Source organism: Labrus bergylta, chromosome 13, assembly GCF_963930695.1.
Source record: "Labrus bergylta chromosome 13, fLabBer1.1, whole genome shotgun sequence".
In the NCBI taxonomy this organism is placed as follows: Eukaryota; Metazoa; Chordata; class Actinopteri; order Labriformes; family Labridae; genus Labrus; species Labrus bergylta.
In genome coordinates this window covers 25,679,758-25,696,929 of record NC_089207.1, presented here as the reverse complement: position 1 = coordinate 25,696,929, position 17,172 = coordinate 25,679,758, and the positions used below count along the sequence as shown (strand labels likewise).

Here is a 17,172-nt window from a genome sequence, read left to right as displayed (position 1 = left end):
ACGGGGGAACGTGTGATTGTGCTGTTTGGGTAGTGAAACTGCCAAACATTCACGTGTGTAGCGTAACTAATTTATTAAGATATTATATCTTTATTTAACGTCAGATTTAGAAGGGGCACCAGCTCAAAGTATGAGCATAAAATAAATTACCTGTAGTAATTAATTAATCAGTCAGTTTCATATCTTGAAAGAAGTAAGTTCTGGAAATGTTAAACAAGAAAACACACCGACAAAGTTCTGAATTTTATGTGTAAAATTTAATATAAAAAGGGTAATGCAATTATAACGTATGGTGACATTATATATTTAGTAATGAGATAAGACGCGGTATTGTTTGAATTACTTAATCAGAAAATGATCAAAAAGGGAAAAAGTTGATAAACGAATTTTGGGATTCTATTTGGATTAAAGGAGGGCTCTGAATAGACACGACTCACGACTTAATCTTCCAACACCAGCAACCAGCACGCTTACTCTGAGTTGTGTTCGATTGAACTCCGCCGGCTGGTCCCGCGTTTCAGTCTCCGACAAGTTTTCCCGTCCAGGGCTACCAGAGAGGTCCACGGGTCAGATTAGATGCCTTGACACCTGGGTCGGAGTGTGCAGCTGGGATGGAGATTGTACGTCGGTTCAGCCGTCGTCTCAGAAGCTCCAAGAGGATCCAACAGGAAAAATATTATAAAAGAGTCTTTTGATACGTCAATTTCCAATTCAGATTAACCTGATGGCCATCTCGATGAATCCAAACTAAGGAATTGGCGTTCAAAATTGAGGAGCAAAGACTTTGGAGAAGAAAGTTCAAAAGCCTTGCTGGAGCCATAAAGAATTTATGTTTCCAAAAAATGTGCGTTGAAAATAAAAGTTCGGCAGAGAGTCGTCTCTACGGCACAAACTTAAAAAAAGTGATTCAGACTGAAGTCCGAAGAGAAGCGAGCAAGAGCAAGAAGCTCTAAAACTTTAGCAAACTAAAACAACTGGAGATCTGAGCTGAGTGTGAACTCTTACCAGCTTCAGGAAAAGAGGGGGCCTGCAGGAGAAGGGTCACTCCCACTCTGACCGGAGGGCAATAACCATGGTGAACAAAACCATGTTATACAGTCAACATTCTTAATAAGACATATTAATAAAGTAGGAAAAGAAATTGGTGTCTTTAAATAACACCTTCTATAGCTAATATCAAAGAGTATGCTTGATAACACATCTAAATGTATAATTATGAAGGTTACATATTCATGGAAATTCTAACACTAGATGGCAATAGCGCTCCATGTCAAATTCCTATTAAAACTATTAGAACTTTAATTGGCATTCTGAACATCAGATTTTGAGTTTAAAGAGATGATTGCGATACATTGACATCTACAAATATCTAGATGAAGAAAGACATAAATGTTCATTTGATGCAGAATTGAACGCTGTGGTTTAATCAGTCCTTCAGCAGTAGTTCAACAGATGGTCAATTTTAACGACTTTGCAGAGACTGGTTTCAGTCATAGTTCATGTCTTTGGAGTCAATTCGTAGATAGCAGAGTGTTCTGTTTCCGCTTGGTTGTTTACTCCAGGCGTTGTAAAAGTTTATAATATCCTGTCTTCCAGAGCCTGTCTGAGAGGGAGACTTAAATCAGTTCCTTGATCAGTTCCTTTGTTTCTTGGTAAAAAAATAACCCAGATGTTAATCCGCAGTCCGCAGGTTATAAATCCTGGCTGCTAATATCGGCTACACGTGGAACCTGTCCTCTTTCTCAGATGTGCTCCTCAAAGTGTCGGGGGACTCGTCTGCTGTGGCTGTGGGAAAGATGAAGAAGTAAGCACAACAAGAGGAGGTTTGGTATGTAAACAATCATGGGAATGAGGAAGTCGGGAGCTGACTTAGCGATGGTGGTTCTTTGGAGGCAAAACCCTGAGATTTCAGACTGTCCATAATCCACTGCAGGGCTTTGACTGACTGGGCAGCCTGATGACAAAACAAAAGTAGGTCAGATACTTTTGATTACTGCTTGTACAACATGGAAGATGAAAGCTTTTTTTTGTTTTTTTTTTAATCAGGGACATCTGGAAATAAAATGCAACTGAAGTGTATCATCTATTTTCTGTACTGCCCCTCACTCATTCTGCCTGATGTAAAAAAAAAAACTTTAATATACACGCAGGTGCAAATTTAGTGATAAGTAAAAAAAATAAAAAAAATAATAAAAACAGGTCACAACCTGCTCCTCTAGTCGAGCCAGTCTTGTCGCCAAGGTAGCAGAGCTCGTCTCCTCTTCCCTCTCAAGTCGATCGTTCATGGTGGTAACCCTCAGGAGACAAACAACAACAATATATAGATGTCTGGTTCTTATTCTAGTGTTAATGCTACATTGTTTGACGTTATATAATATTATATTTATATTTAACAGTAAAAGTAGAACAAAATCCAAACTCTGAGACAACGATTAAGTCCCTGTATTAAGTAAAGTTGATGTTTGTGAGATCTTGCTCAGAGCAAGATAAATAAAGTGATTGTATGAACTTTAATGTGTTCCAGAGACACATGAAAGTGTTATCAGTCTTAAAGAAAGAGTACAGCCGAGGTTAACAATCCAAAACAATGAGCTAAAAGAGGCTCAAAGGCAGACGCTCAGGCAGATCCTGTGTGCTTTGAAGTTCATTTGAACTAAATCCAGGGCTGTGTGTTTTGACAGTGTGGGTCAGGATCTGAACTTAACATAAAGGAAACAGGATGATTAAAGGTGAAACAGGAGAATGGACATTTTGAAGGGTAGTAATGTCTGCTTTATGACAAGTTCATTCCAACAGACTTTTCTTTTATCCCTTATCTGTTGTCACAAACTAGAAGTTTCAACCACACAGGACTCTCAAATTGAATAAAAAGTTGAGGAGGTGGGATCACACTTTGTTGACCAAATCTGGACTAAAACAATATTCAAGATGTGACAATAGATCTCAAATAGACAGAAGTAGCTCAAACATTTGTTATTCAGCTACAGTGGGCTACAGTCGTTGTGTGGTTTTACTTTTGGGCCGTGTCCAGGATGCGCCGCTCCATGCTCTGACTCTGCTCCTGTTGTGTGGAGAGCAGGTATCGGTCCTTCATCAACACCTCCCAGGACAGCAGCTCCTCCTCCTCTATCTGAGGAAGCTCATTCTCTGAAAAACAGAGTCACAAATGAATTCTTCACCGTAAATAAGACTGTAGATGCACATAGACAAATGCACACAAGGATTTCAGTTTCAGAGGAATTAGGATCCAGATTCAGAAAAAGGACATTGTGTTAAACTTTTATTTTGAAGTGTTGTCAAACTACTTCTTCCGAGCTCGAAAACGTTCACAATTATAAAAGGGACAAAATCGGGAAAATATGTGTGTATGGAACCTTGACCACCAAAATGATCTCTCAAGGTCACAAAGATGGAGTTACCCAACTTTCACAAAGATGTGTAAGTTGTAAGCATGTTAGCAATGTAAGTATTGAAAATGAACCATGTGATATGAGCTTGTTGTATATGGCAGGGTTGGAACTGAGGTTGTAAATAAAAGCCTAGTTTTTCAAAGATCCGTTCAAAAGAGCATTTTCCTCAAGCAAACAACTAAAAAAATAATAATCGTACTCATAAATGATCATTGTAGCCTACGATCAGAAAGAGTGTTTTGTATGTTTTATCTCTGGGTGATGAAGATCAAACTTGAACGTCTACAGTATTGAACTTTGACATGCAGAAATAAATAAATGATTCAAAACGTACTAAACACTGTGCATGTGACGGGGGGCCGACGCATCAACAAGAGCCTGATGAAGAGGTAGAGATGGCTGAAGATGACGAGAGGAGGAGGGACAGCAGGGAGGCTGTGGTACTCCTTTATCAGCTCGTATCTTTGAAACTTCCAGATTGTGTCTGTGTTGTCCTGAACTTCCTGGAACGTAAAGCTGTGAGAAAAAAATGCATTAAAAAAAATAAGAGGATGACAGATACAAACATGACGACAACAAAATGAACATCTAAGATAGCTATAGTATAGTATGTCTCAATACTACGAGTACTCAGACAGAGAGAAGTTTGACTCACTTGAAGATCGCTATGAGTAGGTTGAGCAGCAGTATGTTGGCAAAGAGAAGGTAAACACAAAGCATGATGATGGTGAGCCATTCAGGGCAGGCTGGCATTTGGTTTTCATTAAGGATAGGACATTTGGGCTTCAGAGGATCGGTGCCATTCATGCTGCAGGTGTCGATATCAAACGCAGCATCTGCACAGAGACGACAACAGAGAAAGATTTATTTTTGTTGACAAAGACTGAGATTCTACAACAAAGAAATAACACATTTCTCCACTCACAATCAATATTGGTGGGGAAATCTCCAAATATGATAAGGTACGGCTCATAAACTGCCCCGCGGATGATCCAGTCCAGCCGGCTGTCGTTGTCAATAAGGATTCCTTGTTTGGCTACACCGTATGCCACCACCCAGATGCTCAGCAGGAACATGAAGAAGAACATATCCATAATCTGTGGGACAAACACACACCAGACATAAGTCATATCTGAAAACTGTAGGGACTTTATATAGGTTCACTGTGAAAACTAAAAAAAATTGGATTATTCAGACTGCATGATCTATACCAGGTTGAACACTTTCCAGTAGGATGTTCCAGTATTTAAACAGTAAAGGGCTCTTTAGGAAATCATGCATGGTAGAATTGGTCATGGATGAAAAAACCTCCAATCTAACTGAGATCCAGTGCGGTACCAGCTGCTACACTTCATTCAAAATCACTTTTGATTTGTTTCTCTCATGTGCAGACAGCAGATGGAGGCCCAGTGAAGCAGAAGCCTCTTTTTTGTCTTTGATAAAAGGTATTTTGGAGCAAAGCGTCTTTTTTTTGTGCTCTGCCATTGCTCCCACATTGCATCAGGTCAGCTGTCGTTTAATTCAAAGTAACCCTCTCACCATCCTCTTGACGATGATGATCTTGGGTCCCAGGGTCTTGCTGATGGTGAAAATGGCCATGAGACGAAGGCAGAACACAACAAAGTCGATGCAGAGGACAACTTTGCCCACATAGAAAAGTTTAGTGGTCAACCTGAAGAAGAAAAACACTGTAAGTCGTGGGCTGGAGAGCAGTTCTGTAGCAAACAGTGATCGTCAGGGAGGAGAAGAACATACCTAAACGCAAGGCCGACAATGAAGAGGAGGATGGACAGAAAGTCTAACATATTCCACACATCATTTATGTACATCCAGGCTTTTTTACGAAATCCAAAGCCATCCGGATCATGAAACAACTGAGGAAGAAAAGGCGAAAACAGAAATGGGCGGTTTGCGATTTAGTGATTATTTAGTCTATTTAGTGGAATGAGGCACACTCTGAGTGCAGCATCCAACTATGTAGTTAGGAGTGGGACATGCAGTGTTGAGGTATATCCATTGACTGTATAAAACATGGACGTAGTGTCAGTGACGTCACCCACTGGTTTGTGAAGAAGTGTTATAAAGCCCTATGGGGGGGGGGGGGGGGGGTAACTATACTGGAAAATGTTATCTCCACCTGTTTATTGATCAATTTAGTAACAGACATAGAGGTGGAGTTCAGGAGGGCCTTAAGCTTCTTGGCAAACAGCTACAATGTGCCCATCTGTCAGTCAGTTAAGCCACACCCCTAATTGTGCAATTGAGGGCATATCCCTGAGCCTTAACATAATCAAAATGGACAAGTCAATAAAAATTCATTCGAAGGGGAGAAAAAATGTTATTAAGACCAAGACTGTTTTTTGTACCAGGCTGATTCATTCTGCTGTAAAAATATGTATTTTAATATTAGCTCAAACAGCGCTTCATTGGCTTTTGCAGCCACACTCAAGTTGTTTGACCCTCTGAGCCAGCATCAGAGATTTAACCAGAGGAGTAACAGGGGCAAGGCAGTGACAAGGAAAACAGCTCTTTATACCTGTGTGAGTGTGTATCTATGTGCAGCTCCCACTGTTTGTAATGCAATGTAAAATCACATAATGGGACACCAATGTTACACCATGGTGAATGCATTGTATAAGTATAAATGTGTAATGACAGCAGAGCTTCATTTACGTCACTGTTGTGGAATTGTAATGTCAATTGTACTGGCTTGTATGTGGGTGAGCCTGCCTGTGTCTGTCTGTCTTAGTGGCCTGGATTTCTGGCATTCACAAGTTTTTATCTTCTGTTTCAACCGTTAATAATTCACTAATTAGAGAAGAGAGAAATTGCATACGGACAGAAGTTTTGATAGGTAACATAAACTGACAAATAACTCCCGGGTCTATCAGTGAAGTGAAATCCAGTCTGGAGTTTGTGTTAACAGAGACAAACAGTGACAGCTGTCTCGTCTGAAAAATCTTTACACGGGCTGAATGTGAGTTGCACATTGATTTTAATCAAACATATTGATAAGGACCAATCTGTGGTAGCCTGATATTGGTAGGAACATTTCTCTCCCATCCTTCTACACCACTGAAATTGTTTTTATCTCCAGAGTAGCTAGTTTTAAACTGATGATAAAAGCTTTACACTCTAAGTTAATTATGCTATTATTATGTTGCGATGATCGAGAACCAATTCAGTTAATCATTTATAATGACACAATACAAAAAACTCTCCTTTGTTGACATTTAGGGATAAGGATACACTCTGTGCCATACCACAATAGAGGATAATTAAACAGGTCTTCCTCATACAGTAAGAAAGCACAACAGCAGTTTAAGACCTCAGTTTATGTTCATCTATACTTCCATAAATGTGAGTCCCAGCTGCACTCTCTCACCTGTCTGACCTCCTCACACACCAGAGAGAGCAGCCAGACGTACAGAAGCAGCTCAGCGGGAGAGGGCGTTGCCTGGAAGTTGATCATCAGCACCACAGCAAACAGGAAGAGGAAGGCAAAATAAGACACAATGTTCCAGTAAAACTTGACCTGAGGAGAGCTGTACAGGCACACCAGTTTGGACCAGCTGCCCAGGATCTTCAGGCGCTGCAGTCTGGCTGCATCACTGTGGACAGAAAAGGTCACTGAGGTCACAGATAGCTTAGTGTTTTTTTTTCTCAAGTGACATTTAGAACTTTTGTTTCTTGCTTGCAAGCAGGACTAGAAACTGTCTACTTACAGACGACGACTTTTTGTTCGGCGAACACTTCCTATCACGTTCTCCACTGTCTTGATCTCTTCATTCTTCTCCGTTTCTCTCTGAATAACTTCATCACGTCTAGAAAGAATTACAATTGATTAAGATTACTTTCAACAGAGAATGATCAAAGCCGATGAGGAAAAAGTTGTAGCACAAATACATTAATAGATTCAGATATATGAACCTATACACCCCTCCAAAAAACAAATCTGTCATACCCTAATGTTCAGACAAGGTTATGTTTCTCTTTCTTTTAATATTTGACTTCCTTCATGTTGTCTTCTTTGAGTTAATGACTTCCCTCTCCTTTCAGGTTCCCTCTGCTGCCCTCTTGTGTCCTCCACATGTTTCACATTCCTCCTCATCGCTACTGTGTCAGCGTCTAGGTCCCAGCTGAGTCTCATCACTAATCAACCCAGCTGTCTTCACTTGTCTTGATTACCTCATGTGTAATTAGTCTTTATGCTCCCTGCTGTTTGTGCCAGTTTGTCTTGTGAGAGTAGTATTCCAGCCTGTTTTCTTTGTAGTAGACTTGACTTTGACTCATTTTTGGACTCTGTTTTTTGCCTGGTAATGGTTGTGTACCTCTGCCTGCTCTTTTGAACTTTTGAGTATATATTTGTTGAACTCTAACTATCTTATTATTAAGAGTTGAGCTTTTTTATCCACCATTTGTGCCGAGTCTGACAAAATAGTCTTTGCAAACAGCAATAATGTAAAATGTATCTGTGGCAATCCAAATGTATGACCCTTTATCTAATGTTATTATTGTTCATATATAGTGACTGATTACTGTCCAAAATCCAACAGATGTAATACACCCTAAGGACTGGGAGATTAACATTGAGTATTTCCTTTTGCTTTTGAGTAACAACCTTTTATATATTTGCAGAGCATTAGCTATAAATGTCAGTTTTATTTGTTTTTGCAGTTACATGTTTAAGAACATTTCTCCTATTGAAAGTCTTTCAAACCGTTGTAGCTGTATCAAAGTCTTGCTGTGCCAAGAATCATACAGTATCTTGCATAGTGACAACTCTATTGTTGTAATAGACATCACGTGCGACGCCTATATTAAAATAAAAGTACATTTCTTTCTACAGACCTAAAAAACTCACCTGAAAACAAGAAATCTAGTGTAGATCAGTGGGAAGAAGACCATGCAGATGAGCACTCTCCACACAGGGTTGACCACTGAGAGCTCGCCACACCAGATCTGAGTCAGAAGAGCCTAAAAGATGAGCATGTTATCTTATTGAGCCAATCTGAATCGTCAAAATTAATTTCTTGTTATTACAAAGAAAGACTTTTACATAAGATTGTGTAGCCATATTTAATCAAGACTGAATATTTAGAAACATGCAACTGATTATTTTAAAGATCACACATTATGCAAAATACACTGTTCATTGTTTTTCTACAACACTAGTATGTGTCTATAGCTTGTCGACACTCCCCACCTCAAACAGGCTGTTTGGAAAATTGTGACATCACAAAGGGCAGTTAGCCCTCCCCCAGGTGGGTGACACTCTCACAGCTAGTTGTTTGTTCTGCACTTTGAGTCTGCCTTTTTCACCGTTATCAATCCGGCATGGTGCAAGAAAGCCTGAGCCACCCAAACCCTTCCAGAGGGGGGCGTGGTCAGACACAGCTCATTTACATTTAAAGGTACAGACACAGAAACAGCCTGTTGTGAGCAGGGCTGAAACAGAGGGGTTTATAGGCATGATCAAATAAAGGAAGTGGATTTTTGGAAAGAAATCTCACAGACGTGTTTTGGGGTGCTCTGAGACTTATTTAAACTTGTTGAAAAGGAGAATAATATGTGACCTTTAAAACACAAATCCCTAAAGATTATATGAAAGTTCCCTTTACCTGAACTCCTGATTGAGCTACAAAGCTTTTATCATCTGCCTCCAGTGCCAGTCTTAGGCATGTTGTTCTTCCCCAGTATGGTGACGCACGAACCAACAACTTCTGAGCCCGCTCTTCATCATTGTTATTGCACTCACTGAACACACCTGGAATACACAATCACACACACAATGAAACAGGTACCAATCTTGTAATATCTCATAATATCACACCAGAAAAAGCCGCTAATGTCCCATATTGTCTTATACCTATGGCTTGTTTCTCATAGTGATTAGCAAGTTCACGCATGACCTCTGCCTCGTCTGCATCGCTGCCCTCCTCTGCCATTTTCTTCAGGATCATAGTGGCAGCCAGAGCAGCGGACATGCAGTCTCTACACTGTGTTCATACAGATACACAAAGATGCAAGGTTGTACACACGACACAAGACACACCAAGTAGTATTTTCAAAGCTCTCTGCAGAAGAATAAGATCACCTGCTCCCAGGCAATTTCCGCAAGATCTTTGTTGTTTTGGACGACAGCCCAGAGGAAAAGATCTCTGCCGTAGTCCCTCTGAGGTTCATCATGTGGAGACTCTGAACCTGCCTGAAATTTAGACAGCTAGAGGAAAGTAAATGAATGTGCATTCATCGAAGAGTTTATGGCATTAGACTCAGAATCAGAATCAAAAATCAAAGCATGACTCTCTCAGAAATGTCAGAGCTGACATAATGTTAAAGTTCTCAAATGTAACTTCTCTCCAGCCATATTTATTTACAAATGCATAAAAAAATTATATTGAAACACAACTAAACACTCAACAGTTGTGGTAGGAAAATAACGACTTGTTAATTTAGTTGTAAAAAATACCCAAAAAAGTCTGGATAAAAGAGACTCACTGATGCAGATGTGTCCTCCATAGTCATATTAAAGTTGCACGTCCTGGTGGAAGGGGGGTAGATGGGCTGGGTGAAGCTGCCCAGCAGGTGGTGCACCTCCTCAGACACATGAGTCATGGAGATGGTCTTTTCTTGCCTCTTGCTGCGGCGCGCTCTGTCCACCCGCTTGGCCAACTTGCGCAGAAAGAAGCAGCCGGGCATCTGTTTGTAGAGCTCACACAGGATTTCCTCATCTTGCAGGAAATCTCTCAGACTCACACCATTCTCCAGCAGCAGACTCACAAACTGAGGCTTGTTGCCCACCAGGGCCGAGAACATGGCCCAATGAAGGTCACTGGACTGTGTGGGATTGAACCAGTGCATCAACAAAGGATGAGCATTCCAGTAGAATCATCAAGACTTTACAAATACATACACTTCTCTGATTTGATGGTACAGTCTTTTATACAATCATATTTCAACTTTCTGTCATTACAGTTCCATCAAACAAGGTTTATGTTCTTATTTGGCCATGTCACTATCCTGCTGTTTGGATACTTTTTCATGTTAAAGTGGTCACAACTTATTATTTTATTTCTATTTTTCTTAAAGGCAAAGAAAGAAAGGTAATCAAAGGATCATATTAAATGTTTTCAAAGTCAAGCCATTTAACTTGTTCTTATTTTAGCAAAGACAGGAGGATATTGTCTTGTGTCTTAAAGAGACTGATACAGGTGTCTAATGTGACAAAATGTTGTATACTAAGGAAACCCACCTTCCACTGGCTCTCCTCAGTGAAGATCTCCGTCTCTGCTATGTCCACTCGGTTCCAGGCTATAGCCAGCTCCAGCTGCCTCTTCCAGCACTCAATTCCCTGAGACTCACTGATCCTCGAAGCTGAGAAGAGAATTTGTCACTGTTTACTACATCTCTTTACATTGAGTTAACTGAATAAATGACTGCAAGGGCCACCTTTCTTTCAAAAGGCATTTTCTTTACACAACATATCAGTCACTCTCCATGATCAAGGCACTTTTTATTGTGTAATGATGCAACAAAGTCTATGTACTTTCCAATTGACCATAAAAACCTGAGCAAAGTCAATTTATTATATGTTGTAAAATGGAGTTAAGGAGCAACATTTTACATGTGAAGACAAGTAATATTTAGAGAAAAGTCAAAGTCACACCCAGACTCTATACAGAGGTTCTTTACAATTTGAGAGTGCAAATACAATTTAAGAGGTGTTTGTAATTTTGTTGTACAAAATGCAAAAAAGGTATTAAAAGAAGATGTGTTTCTGTTGTTTGGGTTAAATATGGAATGATGCCGATATAAATTTAAAAAAAACCTGTAATTCACTTTTTGTTTTAAAAAAAAATGCTTCGCAAAGCTATTTTGGATCATTATTAAAGTGAATGATTTATTTGGTGTTTTTTTCTTTTTCCTTCTGAGAGCTGGTAGCTTAATTTGATAAGAATGTAGGATAGCAGTTTGCTTCTGCTTCTGCTTTTTCAGTCACTACATAATATATGACTGAAGACTTTGAACTGTCTGTATTGTTTAAAATATTTTATATGGATAATGGCTAAATATAATACTCATTCTCATACATGGAACTAAGTGTGTTTTGTACTTTTTCATTATTTAGCATTTTGACTTACTGTGAAGAATATACTGTAAAATCTGCTGTTGACCTAAAAAGCCTCTGCATTTTTATAATTAGCTCCATGAGGAGGAAGATTGTAAAGCTAGGATAAATATTGGAGATGCTTTTGAAAAATGGAGAGGCTAGAACGCAGAAAGATTTCAAGACTGATGCAGATCTGGCTAAACACTGAAGCTTCAGTGTCCGGGACATGGTAACCTGCATGCACATAGACTCTAGGGAGGAGACAGCTCTCTTTAATGTTTTGAATTTGGACTGCGTGCTAGTTGTCATAGTTACATATTGCTCATTTAATGTTGTTTTCTATAACTACAGTCAGTCCAGTAAGACCTGATCATCATTACCTTTGAGTAGCGCTTGTAGAATAGCCACGTCTACATCCCCGTGATCGTCCTCACTGATTCTGAAGATCGTCAGCAGGTGAGGCATGCTGATGATGTCCTGAATCTGAATAATACAGCAGACACAATCAAGCAAGACCTGAAACTTCATCTGAAAAGCACGTCTGGAAACACGAGTAACAAAGTGCTTCAGAGAGCAAAAATTAAGTAAAAAAAAAAGAACAATAAACACCACAAAAAATAAAGGCAATGATCAATTAATATAGAAAGATGCTATTATTGTATAACTATGTTTTTCTTGAGAAGGGACTTGAAAGTAAACTCTAAAATAAGTTCACCAAAGACTTTTTGATCAATTCTGAAAAAAATGTAAACTTGTGAAGAGAGGATGAGATCAGAAGATTCTGCTAACATCTCATTCTATTTATAAAGAGAGAATTCAGCTTACTCAAGAATGTGATCTTTCACTTTAGATGAAAATCTGAAGACGTTATTGGTATGAATGGTTGAGTGTCATCTGCATACAAAAATAATACCATACTGCTGATTGTTTATAACAAGCTCAATTTCAAACAGCTTGACAAAAAAAAACCACTTAACTGTAACTGTTTACCGCTTTTGATCACCGCATGATGAAGAAAGACATCAACTTTAAAAAAGTTTAGATCAACTAAAGAGGTTTCTGAGAAGATATGTATCTGTAGAAGCTTTTTCTCCTTCAGGGAGTGATGATGTAATGTCAAACATTTCATCAATAAGCTTTGATTTATATCTTCATTTTTCAATATCTATCTAACAGAAATGTAAAGTAATGGAAATTGGTTTGTTCGTGTTAGACGTTCCACTTTGTTCACAAACCTTTTTGGTCCACTCTTTGATATCAAGGACTGAGAAGTTTTCATACTCTTGTCCAAAGAACCTTTTCACCAGCCGGTGGATATGGTCGATAGTCACCCGGCTCAGTGGTTGTCCTGCTGCCTGGGCGATCACATCTGCCATTCTCCCAGAGCCCTCCAAGATCACACATGGTGTCCCACACAACATGGCATTATAGATTGTCTGAGTGGAAAAAAACACAAGGCAGTCAGACAAGGCAGCTCCACGGCTAGAGAGAGAGGGAGGGGCAGAAAACTGATTACTCACATTCAGGGTGCCTGGTCCTCCATCTAAAACTACACACACCACAGGGATGGTCACTCCGCTCTCTGGAGGTCAGACGATAAGAAAAATCCATTTAAAATGAACAGCAGGACAGATAGAAAGGACAAGACTTGAGATGTAATCTGAAATTCTTTGCTGGTTTTATTGTCACATCATCAGATATGTTTAACCTTTGTTTCCAAGACTCTTTCTTGAAATGCATTTCTCCAGACGGCTACGCAGCTCAATCTCCACACCGTAGTTTCCGTGGGTGCCATCGTCCACCAGCAGGAAGTGGGTGTGGTTGTTATCGAGGCAGGAGAGTCGGCCCTGGCCCTTAATGTCCAACGGGTAATGTGCTGGAAAACAACCCTGCAGAGAAAGGAGGAGGAGGAGGAGGATGTTGCATCTTGCAGGAAGAAACACATACAGTCCATGAAGTGTGTAAATTTAATGATTGTACCTCTGGACGCACCAAAGCGTCCTTATTGTGAATCATTCCCCATGTTGCCACTCCAATAGCCACAATCTGGCCATGAATGGAGCCGCTCAGGGCGTTGTCCCTCACAGCCTGCCCTACATGCTTCATCACACCTGCGTGTGTACCACCAGTGATGATCCATGCACCTGTCAACAAAACAGTACATAGTATAGTATTTGGTATAAATTACAAAGGGGATTTACAGATTTCAGATTTCAGATTTACAGGTTTAAAATGAATGTTTAATCTATCACACAGCCATAACATGATGACTAGACTCCAGAAAGTCTCTACTCTTGGTCAAGATCAGGTTCCTCACAAAGGGGCTGATACACGGGGTTGTTTTTCTAGTGGAGGCCAAGCCTGGTGAATAATCACTCTTTAACTTGTTTATTTAACACACTGCATATTGTTAATTCAATATTAAACAATGTTACTGCACGTTGCATATTTTTCATCTCATGCAGGCCTAATTTAGAAGCAAAAGCTCAAGTTAGATTGGAAATAGTATATATATGTTCTTACATGTACTGATAAATAAGAATATATGCCAACACATTACACTTTTAAATAATTAAGAATGTATGCAGTGTTAAATATCAGAGCGAGTACGTGAGATCAGTACAAAGACAATAAGATTAGTGAGAAGTTATTGAGAAGAAGAAATGGACCTTTGACTTACACAGTGTAAACAGTGAAGGGAGCTAAGAAAACAGGACTAGCAGATACAATAGCATACTTCCTTTACCTCACAGGTAATCATAGAACACCTGCCTGCACAGACTCTCTCTGGCTATTCATTTGTACACCTAGAAATCCCACACACACACTTACACATTTCTCCCAAGCAGGGTTACCTGTTGTCTGGGCCACTTTGATGAGACCTCTGTGGAACATGTTCTTGATTCGAGCCTTCAGGTTAAAGTTTTTGGCACCTCCGGTCACTGAGATCAGCAGGTTGGGAGGGGAGAGCTTCCATTGTTCAGTCAGTAACTGGTACAGGATTTCTGGGCTAGTGTCTGTGGACACTCGTGCATACTGAAAAATAGACATGCAATAAAAGAGAAAGAGTGAGGCTAATGTCATGCAGGACATATTTACATGCACAGAAGTGTTTTTTTATTTTACTGGAGAGAAAGCAAAAGATTCACCTTGCCCGTTTTCTGCCCCAAACCATCAAAGCTAATGTCTCCGAAAGCATCAGTGGGAACTTCATGGATATGTCTGTGTCTGTCCCAAGACTCGCCTGTGAAGTCTGCTGGCTTGATGGCTTCACCCACATGTTCAATCTTTGAATATCCACACCTGCAGACATCCTCTCTGGTGGAGAAACAGGAGCCAATGAATGCTTAAACTTAAAAAAAAGTCCTCAAGACAAAAAAGCAAAGTCAAGAGATAAAAACACATCTGTCAAATTACAGAGGCATGATGTAAATTATTTCTGGACAGACAGTTTGATGGAAAAAAATAAAGAATTAAATTGTCATGTACATCTGACAGCATTGTGGACGATGTCTCCTCCCACATAGACAACAGATTGCAGATGATACAGTATCTCTATGCAGAAGCAGCAACTACAAGGTAAGTAAACACTTTAAACACCAAAATATGACAGCAGAGAGCAGCTGATCCTACCTGACATCTTTCTCAAAGAGGCAGCATTCTTTTTTGTTGATCTTCTCTTTGATCCAGGAGGTGAGGTCGCAGGGCTGGAAAGAAGGAGAGAGAAAGGTGCTTACCAGGTCTGGCAGCTCTTATCGCCAGACTATGAACCAGCTGGGACTCATTCTTAGCTTCCACCATCCTTGAGACAACAAGGGGGGATGCCTGGGTAGAGAGCTAACTGCATAACAGCAGAGGAGCTGGCTTTCACTGCATCAGTGATGTCAGAGCTGAGATGAAGCTGAGCAGACTGCTGGACCCAGATTAAATGGTAAATGGACTTGAGTTTATATAGTGCTTTTCTAGTCTTCGGACTACTCAAAGCACCTTTACACTGCCTGTCACACCCACCCACTTACTCACTGATGTTAGTGATCGCTATGTAGTATCATCAGAAGTAACTAATCCCATTCATACACCGCCACTGAAGCAGCGGGAGCAATTCAGGATTAAGTGTCTTGCCCAAGGACACATCGGACATGTTGCTCAGCTGGGGATCGAACTCTTGACTTTCCAGTTGAGAGGTGACGACTCTACCAACTGAGCCATTGACCTTCCTCTTTTGGGACAGAAAGTAGTCTGGTGCCAGTTCTGGATCAATAGTGAATTACTGAGAGAGGAGGATTTTTTCCCCCCACAAACTTACTTCATACATCCCAAGCTGCTAAAGGGAAACATAAAATTGTAAGCTACTCAATGTATTAAACTGCTACTTTTTGTGGTTAAAATGCTACATAGAGAATGAGTTTACTTTACATGGCGTTTAATATAACAGCAGCTTATGAGTCAGTCCAAAAAAACCAAGTGAAATAAGCACCAACTTGACCAATCAAAACATTTAAGGTCATCTGGCATATAAATACATCAATGTTCTAATAATACAAAAAAGAAAGTAAAATAACATAATCCAGGACTTTTTCCAACATTGAAAAACAGCAGAAACCTCATTTCCTTTTGAAGTATTTCTTTATTGTAAAATAAAAGCCCACATGATATCTTTCCTACACAATGGTTTTATGACATTTTACGACATGCAGAACACAGCTTTTATAATCTCCACAGGTACAGGAAAAAAACATCTTCATGCTGGATTTATTTTGTATTTTTCTATGTTCATATAAAAGAAAATTATAAAGCCATGGTACCTATGCACAGCTGACAGCATATTAAATGCCAGCTCCTCTAGTTCATTCAATATGTAAACAGACAGATCACTCACCTTTTCATGAGACACTACTTGATTCAGCTGGAGTTTGTCCTGCTGCATCGATTCAGTATTCTCACATGACGGCAACATTCCTGGGGGAAAATAAACAAAGCCCTTGGATTTTTGTCCAACCTTCTGCTTATGGAGGAGGTGTACAGAGTGTGATTCTTCTCAATCTATAAAAGCTGTTGAGCCTGAAACGTTCTGACTTCTGATTTTATCTTGCTGGCATGTGACCTGTTCTGCATTATCTCTACTTCCTGTGAGTGCTCCTGGAAAAGCACTTATCTAGATGGATTTTTAGTAACCGACTTGTATAAAACTGCATATCCTACATATTTGTAGTTTACACTCACCTGTTAATTCAGTCATGGTCATCATGGATCAGGTGGACAGAGAGGCTTGATTGCCTTGTTATGTTACAAAGTTAGTTGGCCCAACCCACTCTAACAATTTTAACCTCCTCCACATGACACAACAAAGATCTCCTTCCATAAAAGACAATCTGTGGCCTCACATTATCACCAAACAAATGTGAATCTGAACCATAGACTGTAAATATTACATTACATATTACAATCCCTTTATGCATTTCAGTCACTTTTCAGAGCCAAAGGGGAAAAAAGGAAAGCTCAATCACATCACACAGAAATCACAGCAAGAAATCTATATGAGGTGATATTTTTCAATGACTTTGGCGTCCAGATCTTCCTTTACCTGAGATCAAATTCAGCAACATGAGTCCGTTTCCTGTGTCTTGCTTTAAAAAATACTATTTACGG

At 39.8% G+C, this 17,172-nt stretch overlaps 1 protein-coding gene across 1 annotated transcript; it reads right to left on the bottom strand.

Moving 5' to 3' along the window:
* Positions 1-235: 235 nt before the first annotated feature.
* Positions 236-16,827, bottom strand: LOC109996843 (transient receptor potential cation channel subfamily M member 2). Its single transcript, XM_020651159.3, has 27 exons — positions 16,747-16,827; positions 16,403-16,482; positions 15,157-15,230; positions 14,673-14,841; positions 14,379-14,559; positions 13,504-13,667; positions 13,232-13,412; positions 13,044-13,105; positions 12,759-12,959; positions 11,904-12,006; positions 10,666-10,787; positions 9,912-10,250; positions 9,508-9,633; positions 9,280-9,409; positions 9,032-9,177; positions 8,275-8,387; positions 7,136-7,234; positions 6,796-7,021; positions 5,166-5,284; positions 4,950-5,082; positions 4,336-4,507; positions 4,066-4,246; positions 3,745-3,926; positions 3,015-3,147; positions 2,208-2,295; positions 1,870-1,954; positions 236-1,785 (listed from the first exon to the last, which is right to left on the bottom strand). Exons 1-27 carry the CDS (start codon positions 16,769-16,771, stop codon positions 1,718-1,720), a joined length of 3,702 nt encoding a protein of 1,233 aa, XP_020506815.2. The 5' UTR covers positions 16,772-16,827; the 3' UTR covers positions 236-1,717.
* Positions 16,828-17,172: the final 345 nt, after the last annotated feature.